Genomic DNA, 17,997 nt, shown 5'->3' on the forward strand with positions numbered 1-17,997 from the left:
TTTTGGGGTCTTAGAAGGTTCCAGGGAATATGAAGATTCAAGAGTTTCAAGTGAATTGACCCAGATGTCCCCATCTCATGACTCACAGTCCAATTTTTTCCCCCCAGTTAAGGCCCTGACCTTGGAATAGCCAACCTAACTTGAGAATTAGAACTTCTCTGGAGCTCTGCTGCTCTTCTGATTAATTCCTGGGTCTAGTGCTCAGCTTTTTCTGCATCTGCTACAAGAGGTGAGAATTTATCTGATGACATGAACGTCCATTGTATTTACACTTAGCCTTAAGTTGGTGATTAATTATGTTTAGCCTTTATCTTTCTCTACTGTATCCAGAGCCCCAGCAACAGCTTTTCTATTCCATAGTGCTAATTACTTCCTCTCCTCAACTTCTCAAGTACCTGGAAATACTGTACCCACGGGTTCATTCCCTTCTACTGGTATTGCACCTCAGCCCACCCCTAGTAAATATTTTAACAATTGAATTGCTGCCACAGACGATTCTCAGAGTGACTTAACTATGTGCTTTAGCAATGAACACAAGATTCTTGACAGTTCGTAGAATGAATTATTTAGTTCTGAAGGGGTTATCTCTGTGGTACACCACACTGTGCACACTTATCTTTCCATTAATTTTGGGAGTGGATTCAGATGGGAGGCTGTAGTGCAAATATTATGATTGAGATTACATTGATTTTAATTTCAAAAGTACACAGAGTGTATGTTCTCTGGGATATCTTTTTTTTATGTCCTTCTTTCTCTGAAGGCATAGAAATTTACTCAGAAGGCTTTCTCACTGATTATTTTTTAAATTATTTTTAAACTTCTATTTCTAAAATGTATTTTAAAATACCAGATTTTGGTTCCTGGATATCAAAGATCGTCTAATTTGGCATGCCATTCCTTTGGGTCTTGGCTTTGTAGTTGTCATCCAAGCCTAAAAGAAGGGTATGGACTGAGTCAGGAGGGGACAGACAAACACAGGGACATTCAGAGCCTGAATCTTAGGGTGATTTTGTGGGAGAGAGGGAGGGCTTACTTTCCTTTGTGAGAGCACTCTTTGGAAAACTTGAATTTGGATAGATAGACATTGTATATGTTAACTGCTGTGGTTATTAGAGATGTATTTTTGTACTGCCTTTTTAATTTCTTTCTTTTTTCTTATTTCTGCTACACCAGCATCTAGACGTCCTATAGATCAAGTTACCAACTGCTTTCATTGTGATTGTTTACTCCCAGATGCTGTTTGAGGTAAGAGCTGGCTAATGATAAGCATGTTTTAGTTTTAAACTGAAGAGATTTTACATGTATAATTTAGTAATCCTTAGTAAAAAATGTAAGATGTTTTTAAAGAACTGCCTTGATATTTTGAGTTCTTCATTGGAAGCATATATTATCTATTATTATATGGATCATGCTATATCTTTACTGAAGAAGCTAAAACATATTTTGCTCTTAGGAATTATGATATAAGTTCTTTATGGATTTACTTAAAAAGCACCTTGTGATATAGGAAGAGGATGAAATTGCAGCTTTGTTGAGTGAGAAACTAATTTTAATTTTAGTTGTAAGTGCCACACCCAGTTTGCTTGCATCCTGTGAAGCATAAGTAATTGACTTTCACCCAAGAGTTAGAATCAAATGAAGTTCCATTGTGTGAAGAGAACTGCACTGCACCTAATACTTTAAAGGGGAAAGGAGTGAAGATGCTAATTATGTAAGCATCTAAATTTTGGTCTGTTGCCATGCTGTGCAACATTCATTCAAATTTAAAATTCTCACTTTTACTACAGAACAAGGATACATCTAGAGTTAAAGCACAATTGGTGAGGTGAGAACAGCTAGGAAGTCCTGGTAATAGTCAAGTGTAGAAGCCTATGGTGAAGAGTAAGTGAATTTATGTTTTTTAATGTGTGTGATACATGGTATGTGACTGGAATGTATTAAGACCTACAACGTTAGTTACTATGTTTTCTAAAAGAAGATACTGACCTAAAGTGTACACTGATGAGGGCCTGACCAAGATGATGGCTCTGGAAGTAGAAAAGAGGTATGGGGAATGAAATTGTAAAGTTGAGAACAATAATATTTAGAAGTGGCTAGAAGTTTATGGCAGAGAAAGAGAGGAGTTAAAAGTGAACCTGGAGAACCAGTCTGTGTAACTAAGAGCATGTTGATTTTGTTGATTAGTACTATATGAAAAATTTAGATAATATTGTTATGGATGTGAAAATGAATTGAAAAATGTTGAATTTGAGATATTAATGGTCATTCAGACCAGACTGGCCAATACACAATGAGGAATTAGTGCAAAGAAGAGAAGGTAGATGCAGATATTAATACTTTGGTAGTTAGAAAAAAGAGGAGTAACAGTCTCAAAATAGAAAGGTCAGTAGAGAACCTCATTAGGGTCTCTTTGTAAAGGATAACACTTATGGAAACTGGATCTCATACTGTAGACAAAACTCAAAGGCCTAGAAAGTAGTCAGAAATAAAGGCATTTTCTCCCTTTGTGGCCGTATGTTGTCTCATTTTTGCTTTTGACTTCTTGTCTACATTGTTTGATTTTTTCTGAAAATAGGTTTTCACCACTCAATTTTTACAAAGTTCAAAAGTTGACCATTCAGGTCACAACTTTATGTCTTTCTTCATATGTCTTCATATGTCATATGTCTTTTTTATGTTCTTTCTTCTTTCTTATTGAAATGACCAAAAAGATCTCATGAGCTCCATGTTCCAACTCCCAGTTCCCAAAAGAGAGGAACTGATTAGCCTGGTTTCTATCATGTGATGACTCTGGTCAAAATAGCTGTGTCCAGAGAGAGACTCCAGTAGGTCATGTTGTCATGTAGGTGTATAGAATGATTTAAAGAAAGGCCAAGTGGTTAATGGCTTCAGATGCAGCAGACAGTTGGAGAAGGTTTGGTTTATACACCTATTATTCATGCCCAATAAAAGAGGAATTTGGTAGAGTTCTGGGGCTAGAATCAAATAGTAGGAAGTTGGGACGCCTGGGTGGCTCAGCCGGTTAAGTGTCCGACTTCAGCTCAGGTCATGAACTTGCAGTTTGTGAGTTCGAGCCCCGCATTGGGCTCTGTGCTGACAGCTCAGAGCCTGGAGCCTGCTTCGGACTCTGTGTCTGCCTCTCTCTGCCCCTCCCCTGCTCATGCTCTGTCTTTCTCTGTCTCAAAAATAAATAAAAACATTAAAAAAAAATAAAAAAAATACCCAAATAGTAGGAAGTTGAAGATGAATGGACTCCTGAGGAAGCTGAGACCACAGGTCTCCTCTGTGCTTCAGAAGACTTTGGTAGAAGGTACAGTAACTTGAGGAGGTAACAGCGTTCAGGGAAAGCTGAAAACTGTCTTTTATTCCTTTGTTTCTAATAAGGGAAGATGTAAACATGCTTATTGTTAGGTTGGATGGACCCAGTATAGACAGACTAAGCTATAAGCAAGTGAACACATAATTGTTGGAGCATTATGCCAGCGGTGGTGAGTGGTGATTCAACCAATAGCACAAGAGGAAACAGGACCTTTGGAAAGAAGATTCTTGTATCTTAGACAGGTGCAGTGACCTAAGGGCTGAAATAAATGTTTTTCTGGATAGTTATTATAGTTTTCCAATTGGATGTCATTGAACCTCTGGACAACTTCAGTCTGTCCTTAGTCAAGGGGGCTTTTTTGGTGTCAGCTAGAAGATTTCCAAATTGGTATGAAAATTGAGGCCTGGCCTTGGTGATTAGCCTGGCTGTCAAAAGAACCTTTTGTTTCCTAACCATGCTGTCTTTCTACTTAGACTTGTATATTTTTGAGTGTGTAACTCTTTTTGTGTGCTGCGTGCTCTGAAATAACACTAAATGGTGGAACTAAAAGAAGACCTAATTTTCAAAAAAAGTCCATTAAACCAGTGTCCACCATTCCAGGGAATTTCTTCTCATGGGCTACTTCCATTATCAAAGTACACATTATATTTATTTATTTATACATCTTTATTGGAGTAAGATTTTTCAACAGTGAAGTACACTGATAACAATTTTACAGTTTGAAGATTTTTAAAATAAACACACCTAGTACCCCTGTTGAGTTACAGAGAATCTCTGTCATCCCCAAAGTTGTCTCATGTCTCCTTCGAGTCCATTTTCTTTCTTCATAGGCAACAATTTTTGGATTGCTATTATCATAGGATAGTCTTGCTTGGCACTTAATATAATTTAAATAGAGTATTTACTCTTATATCTGACTTTTCTCAACTTAATGTTTTAGAGATTCATGTGACATTTTGGGTCATTCTTTTTATTGCTTATTAGTGCCCCATTATTTTAATATAATGTAATCAGTGTATCCACTCTCCTGATGGGTAGTTTTCCACTGTTTGGCTTTCATTAATAAAGGTATCTTAGAAATTCTTCTATAAGTTTGGGAAAACATATCTTAATTTCTCTCAGGTAAATACTTAGGAATGCATTTCTGGGTCATAGTAAAAGTATTAGGTTTAACTTTATAAGAAACTGCCACACAGTTTCTAGAGTAATTATATTACATTGTCTTCTGTAATGCATAAGAGTTCCAGTTGCTCCACATTCTTTCCAGCACTTGAAATGGCTGATCTTTTTAAATTTGAGCCATTTTGTCTCTACAAAATAGTATCTCCTATTTTCTTTTAATTTACATTTTTCTGATGTAGAACAAATTGCATATCCTCATTGGCCAATTAGAAATAATTTTGAAATGGTTGCTATTTACTAGGCCATTGTATTACTTTTAAGGATGTGTTCTTGGCACTAGATGAATTTTTGGACAGATCAAAAGTAATAAAACTGAGTAAAATGAGCTAGAAATACCTAATCATCTATGACGAGTACTTGGTGAACAGATTTTTATTGAGACACTCAAGGTGCAGAGATCTTTAGATTTCATTAATTAGATATGTGGACATCTAATCAATGTACCACTTAGCATAAGACTTTTTTTTTGGCTGAAATACTTTATTGTATAGATGGTTCTTGTAGAAATACAGTAATAACTTAGAAATGTGAACTTTACTTGTGCAGAATGTGTGATAATTACTTCTTCCAGGAAAGGATTAAACTTAAATCAAGAAGAGTATAACTCCTTTCCTCTTCTGTCTTACTAACATTACGTTGACTTCTATTCATGGTTGAGGAGATTAATTATAATAAATGAATTTATTTTATTTCCAATGAAAATTAAATAGCTACTAAATATCAGGTACCTTCATATATTCCATTAAGAAGAATGTGAGGGATTATATTACCTCACAATATGTGCTATAATATATGTAATACAGTATACTAAGACTGTGCATATACTTCAGAGAATGTATCCATTATGTCCAAATGAGCTTATGACACAGATGGAGGAACACATTAGTTCTTTCCTGGGCCATCAGGGAGACCTCTGCAGGGAGATGTTGCTTGACCTGAATGTAGAATCCAACTACCTAAGTAAGAAATTCAAGACACTCCAGCTGTCTTAATGAGTTTTGGTTTAAATAGCATTTTGTTGGGGGTAACAGAGGGGTGATGAGGAACAAAATGGAGATTAAAGAACCAAACAGTGCATCCCACGAAGAAATAAGATAGATGTGTTATTATCAAATTATCTCAAACATCTTGCAAACATTCCAAAGAAATCAGTCATATCATTTGTGGTCCATACGTGAAGAACACAAAGAATTTCTGTGGTCCCAATCCCAGTTTCAGAAATGTTAAATTGTGAAAATGTATGTCTTAGAATTAATAAAATACAGTAAAACCACTGTGCATTTCTTAGCTATCCCTTTAGAATATGTAACATTTTAAAGACTTAACTTTTAACTAGGTAGGACACTACAAATTATTACCTTCTTTGTAAACCTTTAGAGCTAGTATGACTCCTACTCTACCTTGAAAAAAATATTGGCCAATTTTCATTAGTTGAAGTTAACAGAGAAGAGAGGTTATGTTACAGTGGAGCTTTCTTGACTGCCCTACAGTTGGGCAAGGAGTGGGAGGGGAGAAAAGGTCTCCTCAGATGGAAATCTTATTTTTACTTAATGAAAAAATTTAAGTTTATTTATTTTGAGAGAGAGCACGTGTGCAAGCAGGGGAGGGGCAGAGAGAGAGAATTCCAAGCAGGCTCCACGCTATCAGAGTGGAGTCCAGTGCTGGGCTCTAACTCATTATCTGTGAGATCATGACCTGAGCTGAAACCAAGATTCAGATGTTTAACCGACTGAACCACCCAGTTGCCCCTATTTTTACTTATTAATGACAATAATATTTTGAGCACTTCTGATATTACAAGAACTACTGTAATTTTTATTTAGTCATTACGCACCATGAGGAAGTTGGTACCATTATCTCACTTATCAGATGAGGAAGCTGAGGAACAGAGAGGTTAAACTCTGTTGATTGTGTTCAGCTTGTATGTAGCAGAGCTATGGTTCAGAGCAGACTGGCTTAAGCCTCCACCGTGTGCTCCCCTCCTAAATTAATGAATGGTGTACACTGGAATTCAACTGGGCACCAAGTAGAATATACCTCTTCCTCAGCAAGGATGGAGGTGCTCTGATAGAACTGATGGCATTTTGCTTTGAACAATGTGGAGTAGTATGGTTTCAAATCATGCAGAAATTGTTAAATTTCTAGCCCTCTCACTTGAGTAGTGTTGAGTAAATTAGGATCTCTGAAACTTGGTGTTCTTATTTTTAAAAAGAGAGTAATATTTTACCTTGTGAGGTTCTTTGGAGCACAAAGTAATTATTTTAACATACTGAAGACGAAGTAGACATTGCGCATTTGGATAGAAACAACCAAAAAGTGTTGAGGAAGCACGTGTGTGTGTGTGTGTGCGTGTGCGTGTGTGTGTGTGTGAGGTGATTTGTCTTACAGGAGTCGGGGACCCTGCCTAGGCATTGGACGACACTAGGCTGATAATGTGTCCATCTAACCTGGTGGGACACAGATGTGAAAAACATGAGAAGTAGTAATGGCTTTTTTTCCAGAATGGGTATTCTTCCTCAATGGCCTTACTTTACACAGCTTAAATCTCTAATAGAATTCCAACATGTTGAAATTGCTCACAAGATTTCCTTTTAGAAATCTCTTTTAACATCAAAGGATTTGTAGTTCCAGAAAATTACAGACTTGACTATAGAGAATTAAGGTAAAAGTCAAATTATTTAGGAGTCAGATTATCATATCAGAGAACATTGGGCACAGTAGGAAGTTGCCAGCCCCTTGGATGAGATTCCTTTAGAGGAAGGCAAAACAGCACAGGGAGAAAAATAAAACACTGAAGTTGAGGCAGGAGACCCGCGTTTTTGTTCCATCTCTGCTGTGTGAACTTAGGTTAGTATTTTGACCTTTCTGGGTTTTCATTTCATGCTGTGCCTAATTTGAGGATTAGCACTTCTCAAACTGTATTCCCCAAGCCCTAGGATCCTGTATAGAGGCTATATGGGCTGTAGCTGATGTGGAAGCAGCAGGTAACATGGGACTCCAGTCCTATTCCCTTAATTCAACCCAAGGAGCTCTGCTTTACTAATTGTATCATTGGGTTTCCACATCTGATTTTGTCTGGGAGGGGGGAAGGATGGATTTTTTGAAGCGAAAACAAAAAACGCACTTACCTCTGGGATGATAGCATTCCAAGTTGCACATCTGTAAGCCAGGATACTTATGCTCTACTATCCATGCATGTAAGTGGGCAGAAGTTGCAAAGACTAAGATAAACATAGTTTTTATCCTCAAGTGATGTGCAGCATAGCTAGGAAGAGGGCAAGGCCATGCACGAGAGAGTAAGAGGGCAAAGCTTATTGCAAGGTTCTCAGTCTCTCATCTCTGACCTACCCTTCTACTTCCCTCCTTTGGTAGAAGACTCATTCCATCCCCAAGCTTCTTTGTTGTCTCCCTCTTTGTGATATCCCTCATATGCTTTGTTTTTTAATTTTTAATGTTTGTTTATTTTTGAGAGGAGGGAGGGGCAGAGGGAGAGGGAGACACAGAATCTGAAGCAGGCTCCAGGCTCTGAGCTGTCAGCACAAGAGCCTGATGTGGGGCTCAAACTCAAGAACTGATATCATGGCCTGAGTTGCAGTTGGATGTGAACTGACTGAGCCACCCAGGCACCCCAATCTCCCTCCTATTCTTGAGGAATATTCTAATAAGCCATTTATACCAAGATACAGAATGGCTGATAAGCCTCAAAACGTAGAGTCCAAAACGAAGTCGGATGCTCAACTGACTGAGCCACCCAGGTGCCCCAAGAACCAAAATTTTAAGTAAAGGGAATAAAACTCTAATATAAGAAACAAGAGTAGATACTTCTTGACGGGGCAGTTCTTCAAGCATAATACATAGGTAATTGCCTTTTTCTCTAACTTTGGTTCTGATCAGCTTTACAGTATAGTGGTGTTTATGACTAAGGACTGAAGCCAGTCAGTTTGGTTTGCAATCTATCTACATAACTTGCTAGCTGTGTGGCTTTGGGCTAGCTACTCAAGTTCCCAGTTTCTCAGTTTCTTCACCTGTAAAATGGGGGTTAATAACACTATCTCTTGCAGAGCTTACAATCAAACATTAATGTAGTAATATATACAAAGCCCTCAGGATGGAGTATGACCTAAAATAAGCATTAAAAATGGAAAACATGTAAAAGAGCTATGTGATAAATAGTTTAGAAGAATAAATAAAGACTGAATATCATGATTGAGGTTATAAAAATTATATGAAAATAAAGATGACCAAATAAAGAAAATTTTGTGGAAAAGATGAGTTTTGATCTATCCTTTAAATGATTGAGATCAGTAAAACTGGAGGACGTTCTAGGCAAGGTGAAGAACATGAATAAAAGAAACAATGAAAGAATACTTTAGTGCATCCATGGAACCATAAAGTGGCCTAGTGTAGAGTTGGTATAGTCTGTAGTTGGAGACAAAGAAGAAAAAAAATAGCATTTAAGGAAGTTTAGATGGAAATCAGCATGTGGCATGGTTTAGAATGGTGTGAAATATTACTGTAGTTGGTCAGTAAGCTATTGCTGTATTAATTGTCTAAAGTAAGAAGAATGTATGTCACTATAGTGAAGGAAGCAAGTTTTTGAGTCCAGAGGCCCAAGCACCTACCTTAGCAACTCTGAGATTTACCACCTTCAAACATAAACTGCAGATAATAACTTTATTAGGTTACCATGCAAATCATATGAGTTGATACACACAGAAGTACTTTGTAGGTTCCAAAGTTCTTAAAGAAGTATTAATACTAGATGTCATCATTTACTCAGAAAATAGCAATGGAGTAAGTAAAAAATATAAATGGGCTATAGTTGGGTGAAGAAATCACATATCTAATTATCAAAAATAAAGAAGACACAGGGGAGTCTGGGTGGCTCAGTCGGTTGGGTGTCTGACTTCGGCCCAGGTCATGATCTCAGGGTTTGTTGGTTCTAGCCCCGTGTCAGGCTTTGTGGTGACAGCTCAGAGCCTGGAGACTACTTTGAATTCTATGTCTCCCTCTGTCTCTGCCCCTTCCTACTCAAACTCTGTCTCTCAAAAATAAACAAACATTGAAAGAAAAATTTAAAGAAGACACAATTCATTTGACTTTCATTCTTGGGAAAATAGGTCTTTCTGTTTATTTTCTAAAGATAATTTATTAGCTTAGGGTAAACCTCTTAATCACTTTATGGTTTTAACATTTTTATTGAAAAAAAATTTGATACATAAATACCCAGTTCACCTACTTTCATGTGTTTGGTAAGAAACAAAATTGTTTATTGATCTGAAAATGCTTTAACTTAATTCTGGTAAGGATTTAGCAATACATTACTGTTTAAAGGTTCATTAGCTCTTTTAGCCCAGTAGGGTACCTAGCTTTATAGTCATAGTAAATAGCTCTCTAACAAAATGAATTTAACATACCTGCAAAAATATTTTACTTTATATTCTACCCTAGTATTACTTTCAGAGCTTATATACTTGGAATCCAAATCTGGGGTTGGAGTCAGGTTGTGTTTCTTGTTAATTGCATGGCCTAAGTCAAATTCCTAAAAAAACTTGAAACTTTAGCTTTCTTACCTGGAAAATAATAATACATATTTCACACAATTATGGAAATGAAATGAGGTAAATTTTAGAAAATTATACGCATGTGGTGCTTGACACATAGTAAGTAACAATTAAATATTCTTATTATTTTTCCATAACAACCTACTCTGGTATTTCAATGTCTCTCAAAGATCTCCTCAAAACCTTTAATCTTAACCCTAGAATTTATTACCAAAATTAATATGTGGCTGTGTTACTGAAGTTAACACAATTGGAGGGTAAGTATAAGATTTTGAATTCAAGTAGTTGAGAATCATATGATATCTTGGTCTCTCCCCATCTCCTTGACCCCCTTCTCCCTTCCTCATAAATGGAACTTCTCAACCTAAATTTCAAAACTTGTCACATTCTGTCAGCATTTTGTCCATCCAGACTCCTCTCCCTCTTTTCCTTATCTTTCTTCAGGGTGGATCTTTCTCCCTCTTTGGACAGGGCATGAATGTTTGTGATAAATGACCTCTGCTCACACTGCTTGTCTTTCTCTGGATTAAGTCCAGCTCAGCCATCTTAGGCTTCTTGGATCTCTATTATTCATCTATTAACTCATGGACTTATTATTTGTCTATTCATTCATTTATATACTTACTCATATGTCCAACAAACATTATGAGTCTACTACATATCAGGCAAAATGGATATTTAAAGTTAAATAAAACACAACTTCACATCTCCAAGAGTTCACAGTTCTGGGAGAGATGCAGTTAACACATTTTACATAAATAATTGCTGTAAGAGTTACCATAACAAAGGTACATTCAAGGCCCTTGGGAGCACACCAGAGGAGCCACTGACTCCGAGGAGGTCAAACAGGGTGATGTTGATCCTTGCTGGGTCTGGGATATGTAGATTTTTTAGAGATGTTCATGAGAGAGACATGCGGAGGTGAAGTAAAGAAGAAAGGATGGGAGGCAGAATGAACAGCATAGACAAAGCACACTGGTGAGTTAATGGTATGGTAATCAAGGAACTGTTACTACCTCATCATGAATGGGGCAAATGTGCTTGTGGTAGTGACAGGAAATATACCAGTTAAAACTGTCAGCATTTTAGGTAGGAGGATTTATAGATTAATCTTAGGAAAATTGGAGAGAAGGGCCAAGTTCGAGTCAGGAAGACCATATAGAATACAATGGTAATAGTTCAGATGAGAAATTGTGGAGTTCAGAACTAAGGTATTACTCAAAGGATGAGATGATATATTCCATCAGTGTGGACATGGGATGAACCATAGGGGAGCTGGAATGACTCCTGAGTATATGTCTCAAGGAAGTAGTAATTATGATAATAATTGAGATTAATAATTCATGAAAACAACTAGGTTAGATGGAGTTTAATTTTGGGCAACCAGGTGAAGATATTTAAGTGGCTAAAATGAAGGCCAATTCTTTTTCTTTAAAATGAGTTTTAGGGGCGCCTGGGTGGCTCAGTCGGTTAAGCGTCCGACTTCAGTTCAGGTCACGATCTCGCAGTCCGTAGGTTAGAGCCCCGTGTCGGACTCTGGGCTGATGGCTCAGAGCCTGGAGCCTGCTTCTGATTCTGTGTCTCCCTCTCTCTCTGCCGCTCCCCCGGTCATGCTCTGTCTCTCTCTGTCTTAAAAATAAACGTTAAAAAAAAATAAAAAAAAAATGAGTTTTAAATAAGTTCACACCTGTGAAGCCATCATCACAATCTATGCCATAAACATATTCATCAGCTTTATCCACTTTTTTTAAAAGTGTATTTTGTGATATGAACACTTAATGCAGATCTACCTGTTGAGCAAAAATTGTAAGTATACAATACAGTATTAATTATTGGCACTATGCTGTATAGCTGATATCTAGGATTTATTCATCTTTAGTAACTGGAACTTTGTACCCTTAAGCCAGTTCTTTTTTTTTTTTTTTAATTTTTTTAATGTTTATTTTTGAGAGACACAGATCATGAGCGGGGGAGGGGCAGAGAGAGAGAGGGAGACAGACTCCAAAGCAGGCTCCAGTCTCTGAGCTGTCAGCACAGAGCTTGCCACAGGGCTCAAACTCACGAACCATGAGGTATGACTTGAGCAGCAGTCAGATGCTTAACTGACTTAGCCATCCAGGTGCCCCTAGGCCAGTTCTTCAGTAAGCATTTATTGAGTGCTTATCATGTGTGCTGAATACAGGATGTTTACAATAGGACAAGTTACAATTTTTACCCTTAAGGAACATCTACTGAATGGAGAAAGAAATAAGACTGTAATACAGAAGAGTTCTAATTGCCTATGAACTGGGTTGTGGGTGTGTGGCAGAGAGAGTGAAACGCTCAGTTTGGGACACTGGTGAGGTCTTCACAGGACAAATGATTCTGGACTTTAAATACAATTTTTACAGACAGGGTGGGCAAGATACTAGTGATATGTTAGGTAGAGAATAGAAAAGTTACTAAGGTGTGAAAAATCATAGAGCCCTTAGTGAATACTAAGTCACTCTATGTGGTCAGAATATAAAGCAAGTAGGTATGTAGACGCATGCCCTTGGGTTCATGTTTTTTGAGGCATGGCTTCAATTCAGGTTGAATTTTCCTGATTAAAAATTTTCCAACAATTATTGCCTAGAACAATAGTTCTGAACAATTAATGCAGGTCAGGAAATGTATAATGATTTCATGAAATGTCAGAAGCATTAACAAAATCGTTGCTCTCATTTAAACAAAGAATAAGCACTTTTTTGAGGTATGATAGACTCAGGATCATGAGTTGAATGCTGATTAGAGTAGTTTATTCTATGAAAGTTAGTTTTAAAATAATTTACCTACCCTACTGCCAATTGCCAAAGTCTTCTCTCCACAAGAAAAGTTTGTCAAGGGGTACAAAAAGTATTTTCTTTTTAAATTTTAATTTAGTAGTCAATTTCTTGACACTTACAGAAGTGGAAAGCAGGTCCTGGCTTATAATTATGAGTGAATACCAAACTGGTTCAGACAAGAGGAATTAGAGTCTTAATAGTTTATGAGACCCAGAAGACAAGGACTTCTTTAGAATGTGTCTCTCCTCTATCTTTATGCTTCCCATTCTCATTTACATTGCCTTCTTCTTGTGAAGCTTGTCTCCTGGCCAGAGCATTTTTCCCTTCAAGTCCCTGCAGAATGTCAGTGAGGTAAAAATGGCAGATTTCTAAGGAGAGGGAGCTGATAGCCAGCCAGCTCCTAGAACAATATGCAGTTGGTGATGTATTCTTTAAAGAATTACATAGATTATTTATCCACTCAAATATGTAGTTCAATGTTAGGAAAGGCTTTTTGGCTGTTACCGGTATTTTTGTGGTTTCTTTCAGCTGTAAAACAGTTAAGCTCAATTCCACAAAATTTTGTTTAGAACCTACCGCATACAAGGTGTGGTACTATTGAACCAGGAAAATTAATGTAAACTTTTTCTCTCTTTTTCTCTTCTTTTACTTCATGTAATTCACAAAATTAACCATCGTAAATATTAGTTACTGGTGTGGTCATTTGCATTATAAAATATCAACTCATTGGACGAGTTCTACCTAACCAATTTTTGATTATCAGTAGGTAACTTTTATTTGTGACACAATTTCCTTTTGTAATTTGGTGCTCTATCTGCCCTGGGGATGGGTTCCCTGCCATTTGCCACAAGGCTGTACCAGTTGATTGGGATGGCTCAACTCTTTCAAGTCATGTCCTCTCAAAACTTGGATATATTAAATCCAAGCATGTTTTCAAATATGTTTTCTCTTGGTATTTATTTCATTATATGAAATATTTCTCACTTGGATGACTTTATTATTTAAGAAATTCCCACTCAATATCTAGAAAAGTAAAATGTTATTTGAACAAGAAAAGGGCTTACATATGTGAATAATATGAATTTGATGACTTTTAAATGTCTAGATTGGAGGAAAATTTAAATTTAAATGCTTAGGTTTGTGTAAATGGAATTTTAGAAAAGGGAACAAAGTGGAAATGATAATATGTCGTTAATATAGCTTTTTAAATTGGCCTATAATCTTACACAGCCTTTTCTAAATAGCCATTATTACCTTTTATTACTGTGTGAGTTGTGTCCCCTAATTAATGATTTAAAAAGAAAAATATAACTTTAATGTAGTTATTGGTACCAATTTGCTTTATAGTTATTTTAAAAATAACTCTGTACTGAAATTCACATACTCCTCTGCTCCCCTCAGCAATATTTCATACATTGTGTATCTTGACTACTTCAGAAATATGTTAGAAATGGGATTAATCTAGAATTGAATTCTGATAATCATTTCAACATTTCTTTCTTTTAGACACTATATGAAGTTATGTGGAAATGAGAGAGATTCATCAAACCCCTTCTCCGGGAGAGAATGTCTTTCATAAATGGAGCTTTGCTTATGGTTGTCACAGGACATTGACACTGCAGCAGAACCATGGCTGCCATTCTTGGTAGTTTCAGTAATTCACAGAACATCTGAACAGAGATGCTTGCCTTGGATTTACAGATTTTCATCCTGATACTTTGTTTACTACTTTGGGGCAGGAAAACTTGCACTAATTGCTCTCCATGGTGGCTAATCTTTTCAAGAGCCTGATTTTACCTTACATACATAAGCTTTGCAAAGGAATGTTTACAAAGAAACTGGGAAATACAACCAAAAAAAAAGAGAATCGTCAGCACAAAAAGGATCAAGACTTTCCTACTGCTGGCCAGACCAAAACCCCTAAATTTTCTAATACCTTAAAAAGCACTGTAAAGAAGATTGCGAAGTGTTCATCTACTCGCAACTTATCCACTGAAGAAGACGAGACTAATAAAGAATTTTCCCTCTCACCAACATTCAGTTACCGAGTAGCTATCGCCAATGGCCTACAAAAGAATATTAATGTAACTAACAGTGATAATGAGGATCTGCTTCAAGAGTTATCTTCAATTGAGAGTTCCTATTCAGAATCACTCAACGAACTAAGGAGTAGTACAGAAAACCAGGCACAGTCAACACACACAATGCCAGTTAGACGCAATAGAAAGAGTTCAAGCAGCCTGGCCCCCTCTGAGGGGAGTTCTGATGGAGAACGCACTTTACATAGCTTAAAGCTAGGAGCTTTACGCAAACTGAGAAAATGGAAAAAGAGTCAGGAATGTGTTTCATCAGATTCAGAGTTGAGCACAATGAAGAAAACCTGGGGAATAAGAAGTAAATCTTTGGACAGAACTGCACGAAACCCAAAGACAAATGCCCTCGAGCCAGGATTCAGTTCCTCTGGCTGCATTAGCCAAACACATGATGTCATGGAAATGATCTTTAAGGAACTTCAGGGGATAAGTCAGATCGAAACGGAACTCTCTGAACTACGAGGGCATGTCAATGCTCTCAAGCATTCTATAGATGAGATCTCCAGCAGTGTGGAGGTTGTACAAAGTGAAATTGAGCAGCTACGTACAGGGTTTGTCCAATCTCGGAGGGAAACCAGAGACATTCATGATTATATTAAACATTTAGGTCATATGGGTAGCAAGGCAAGCCTGAGGTTTCTAAATGTGCCTGAAGAAAGATTTGAATACACTGAAAGTGTGGTGTATCAAATTCTAGTAGATAAAATGGGCTTTTCAGATGTACCAAATGCAATTAAAATTGAATTTGCTCAAAGGATAGGACACCAGAGGGACTGCCCAAATGCAAAGCCTCGACCCATACTCGTGTACTTTGAAACCCCTCAGCAAAGAGATTCTGTGTTAAAAAAATCATACAAACTCAAAGGAACAGGCATTGGAATCTCAACAGATATTCTTACTCATGACATAAGAGAAAGAAAAGAAAGAGGGATACCATCCTCCCAGACATATGAAAGCATGGATATAAAGCTGTCTACTCCAGAGCCCAAAAGCAAGAAGAATAATTGGCAGTCACCTGATGACAGTGATGGAGAGCTGGAATCTGACCTCAATAGAAATAGTTATGCTGTGCTTTCCAAGTCAGAGTTTCCAACAAAAGGAAGTACTTCCAAGTCAAGTTCAAAATCACACAATTCAAGAGCCAAGAATAAAACTGCTAGTGGCAGCAGAATTTCAAGTAAGTCTGATTATGATAAAATTTCCTCACAATTGCCAGAATCAGATAATTTGGAAAAACAAACTACAACCCATTATGCAGATGCTACACCCCTCTGGCATTCACAGAGTGATTTTTTCACTGCTAAACTTAGTCGTTCTGAATCAGATTTTTCCAAGTTGTGTCAATCTTACTCAGAGGATTTTTCAGAAAATCAGTTTTTCACTAGAACTAATGGAAGTTCCCTCCTGTCATCTTCAGACCGAGAACTTTGGCAGAGGAAGCAGGAGGGCACAGCCACCTTGTATGACAGTCCTCAGAATCAACATTTGAAAGGGGCACTTCAGGGTGTCCAAGGGCAGAGTGAAATTGAGAACACAGAAACTGTGGATAGTGGTATGAGTAATGGTATGGTATGTGCATCTGGGGACCGAAGTCATTACAGTGATTCTCAGCTCTCTTTACATGAGGATCTTTCTCCATGGAAGGAATGGAGTCAAGTAGAGCAAGGCACTGATTTAGGTTTAGATTCATTCACCCAGGAAGCTTTTGACTATGACACAAACAGTCTATCTGATCAACAACTAGATGTTTACAATAAAGACCTAGAAGACTTGGGAAAGGGCCAGAGTGACTTTCAGGATGACTCTGAGAGCTATGATTTAACCCAAGATGACAATTCATCTCCATGCCCTGGGTTGGATAATGAACCACAAGGCCAATGGGTTGGCCAATATGATTCTTACCAGGAAGCAAATTCTAATGATCTGTACCAAAATCAAAACCAATTGTCCATGATGTATCGAAGTCAAAGTGAATTGCAAAGCGATGATTCAGAGGATGCCCCACCCAAATCTTGGCATAGTCGATTAAGTATTGACCTTTCTGATAAGGCTTTCAGTTTCCCAAAATTTGGATCTACATTACAGAGAGCTAAATCAGCATTGGAAGTGGTATGGAACAAAAGCACACAGAGTCTCAGTGGGTATGAAGATAGTGGCTCTTCCTTAATGGGGAGATTTCGGACATTATCCCAATCAACTGCAAATGAGTCAAGTACCACCCTTGATTCTGATGTCTACACAGAGCCTTTTTACTACAAAGCAGAGGATGAGGAGGACTATAGTGAACCAGTGGCTGATAATGAGACAGATTATGTTGAAGTGATGGAGCAAGTCCTTGCAAAGCTAGAAAACAGGACTAGTATGACTGAAACAGATGAACAAATGCAGGTATACGATCATCCTTCATATGAAACACCTTATGAAACCCCACAAGATGAGGGTTATGACGTGCAGGCAGATGATATGGTTAGTGAAGGAGGATTGGAGCCATTAAATGAAACATCAGCTGAAATGGAAATAAAAGAAGATGAAAACCAAAACATCCCTGAACAGCCCATGGAAATCATAAAGCCAAAGAGAATTCGTCCTTCTTTCAAAGAAGCAGCTTTAAAAGCCTATAAGAAACAAATGGCAGAATTAGAAGAGAAGATCCTGGCTGGAGGTACTCATGTTTACATGCTACATTTTGAGCTAGTTGTATTTTAACGTTGGGTGGTGCTTCTTTAGAGTATGTTCTGTATTTACTCTTGGGAGAAAGAATGTATTTGCAAGAAATTTGCCTGTTTATCCTGAGAAGGGTATTATTTTACTCTGCTCCCCCCACAAGTTGGGCTTGATGATTTAAAATCAGGGTGTTTTCAAATAGGTCATACTAAAATGAGCCCAAATTTCTCTGCTAGGGTTAGGAACAAACCCCATTTCATATTAACTAACTTTGTGGCATCAGTCATCAAAAGGAAAAAAAAAGGGGGGGGCAAGTGAAATCGAACAGCAACCCGGAATTACTCTTCGGTTCTATTAGGTTTACAAGGATG

At 37.5% G+C, this 17,997-nt stretch overlaps 1 protein-coding gene across 1 annotated transcript; it reads left to right on the top strand.

Annotated features, from left to right (window-relative positions):
* Positions 1 to 1,162: 1,162 nt before the first annotated feature.
* On the top strand, positions 1,163 to 17,668 carry LOC125910386 (protein unc-13 homolog C-like). The gene is made up of 2 exons (XM_049614134.1): positions 1,163 to 1,245; positions 14,376 to 17,668. Exon 2 carries the CDS (start codon positions 14,633 to 14,635, stop codon positions 17,666 to 17,668), a length of 3,036 nt encoding a protein of 1,011 aa, XP_049470091.1. The 5' UTR covers positions 1,163 to 1,245; positions 14,376 to 14,632.
* Positions 17,669 to 17,997: the final 329 nt, after the last annotated feature.

This window comes from Panthera uncia (assembly GCF_023721935.1).
Source record: "Panthera uncia isolate 11264 chromosome B3 unlocalized genomic scaffold, Puncia_PCG_1.0 HiC_scaffold_1, whole genome shotgun sequence".
Taxonomy (NCBI): domain Eukaryota; kingdom Metazoa; phylum Chordata; class Mammalia; order Carnivora; family Felidae; genus Panthera; species Panthera uncia.

Excerpts from the sequence above, each read along its gene's own strand:
- LOC125910386 (XM_049614134.1), top strand. The coding sequence starts at position 14,633 with ATGGTGGCTAATCTTTTCAAGAGCCTGATTTTACCTTACATACATAAG.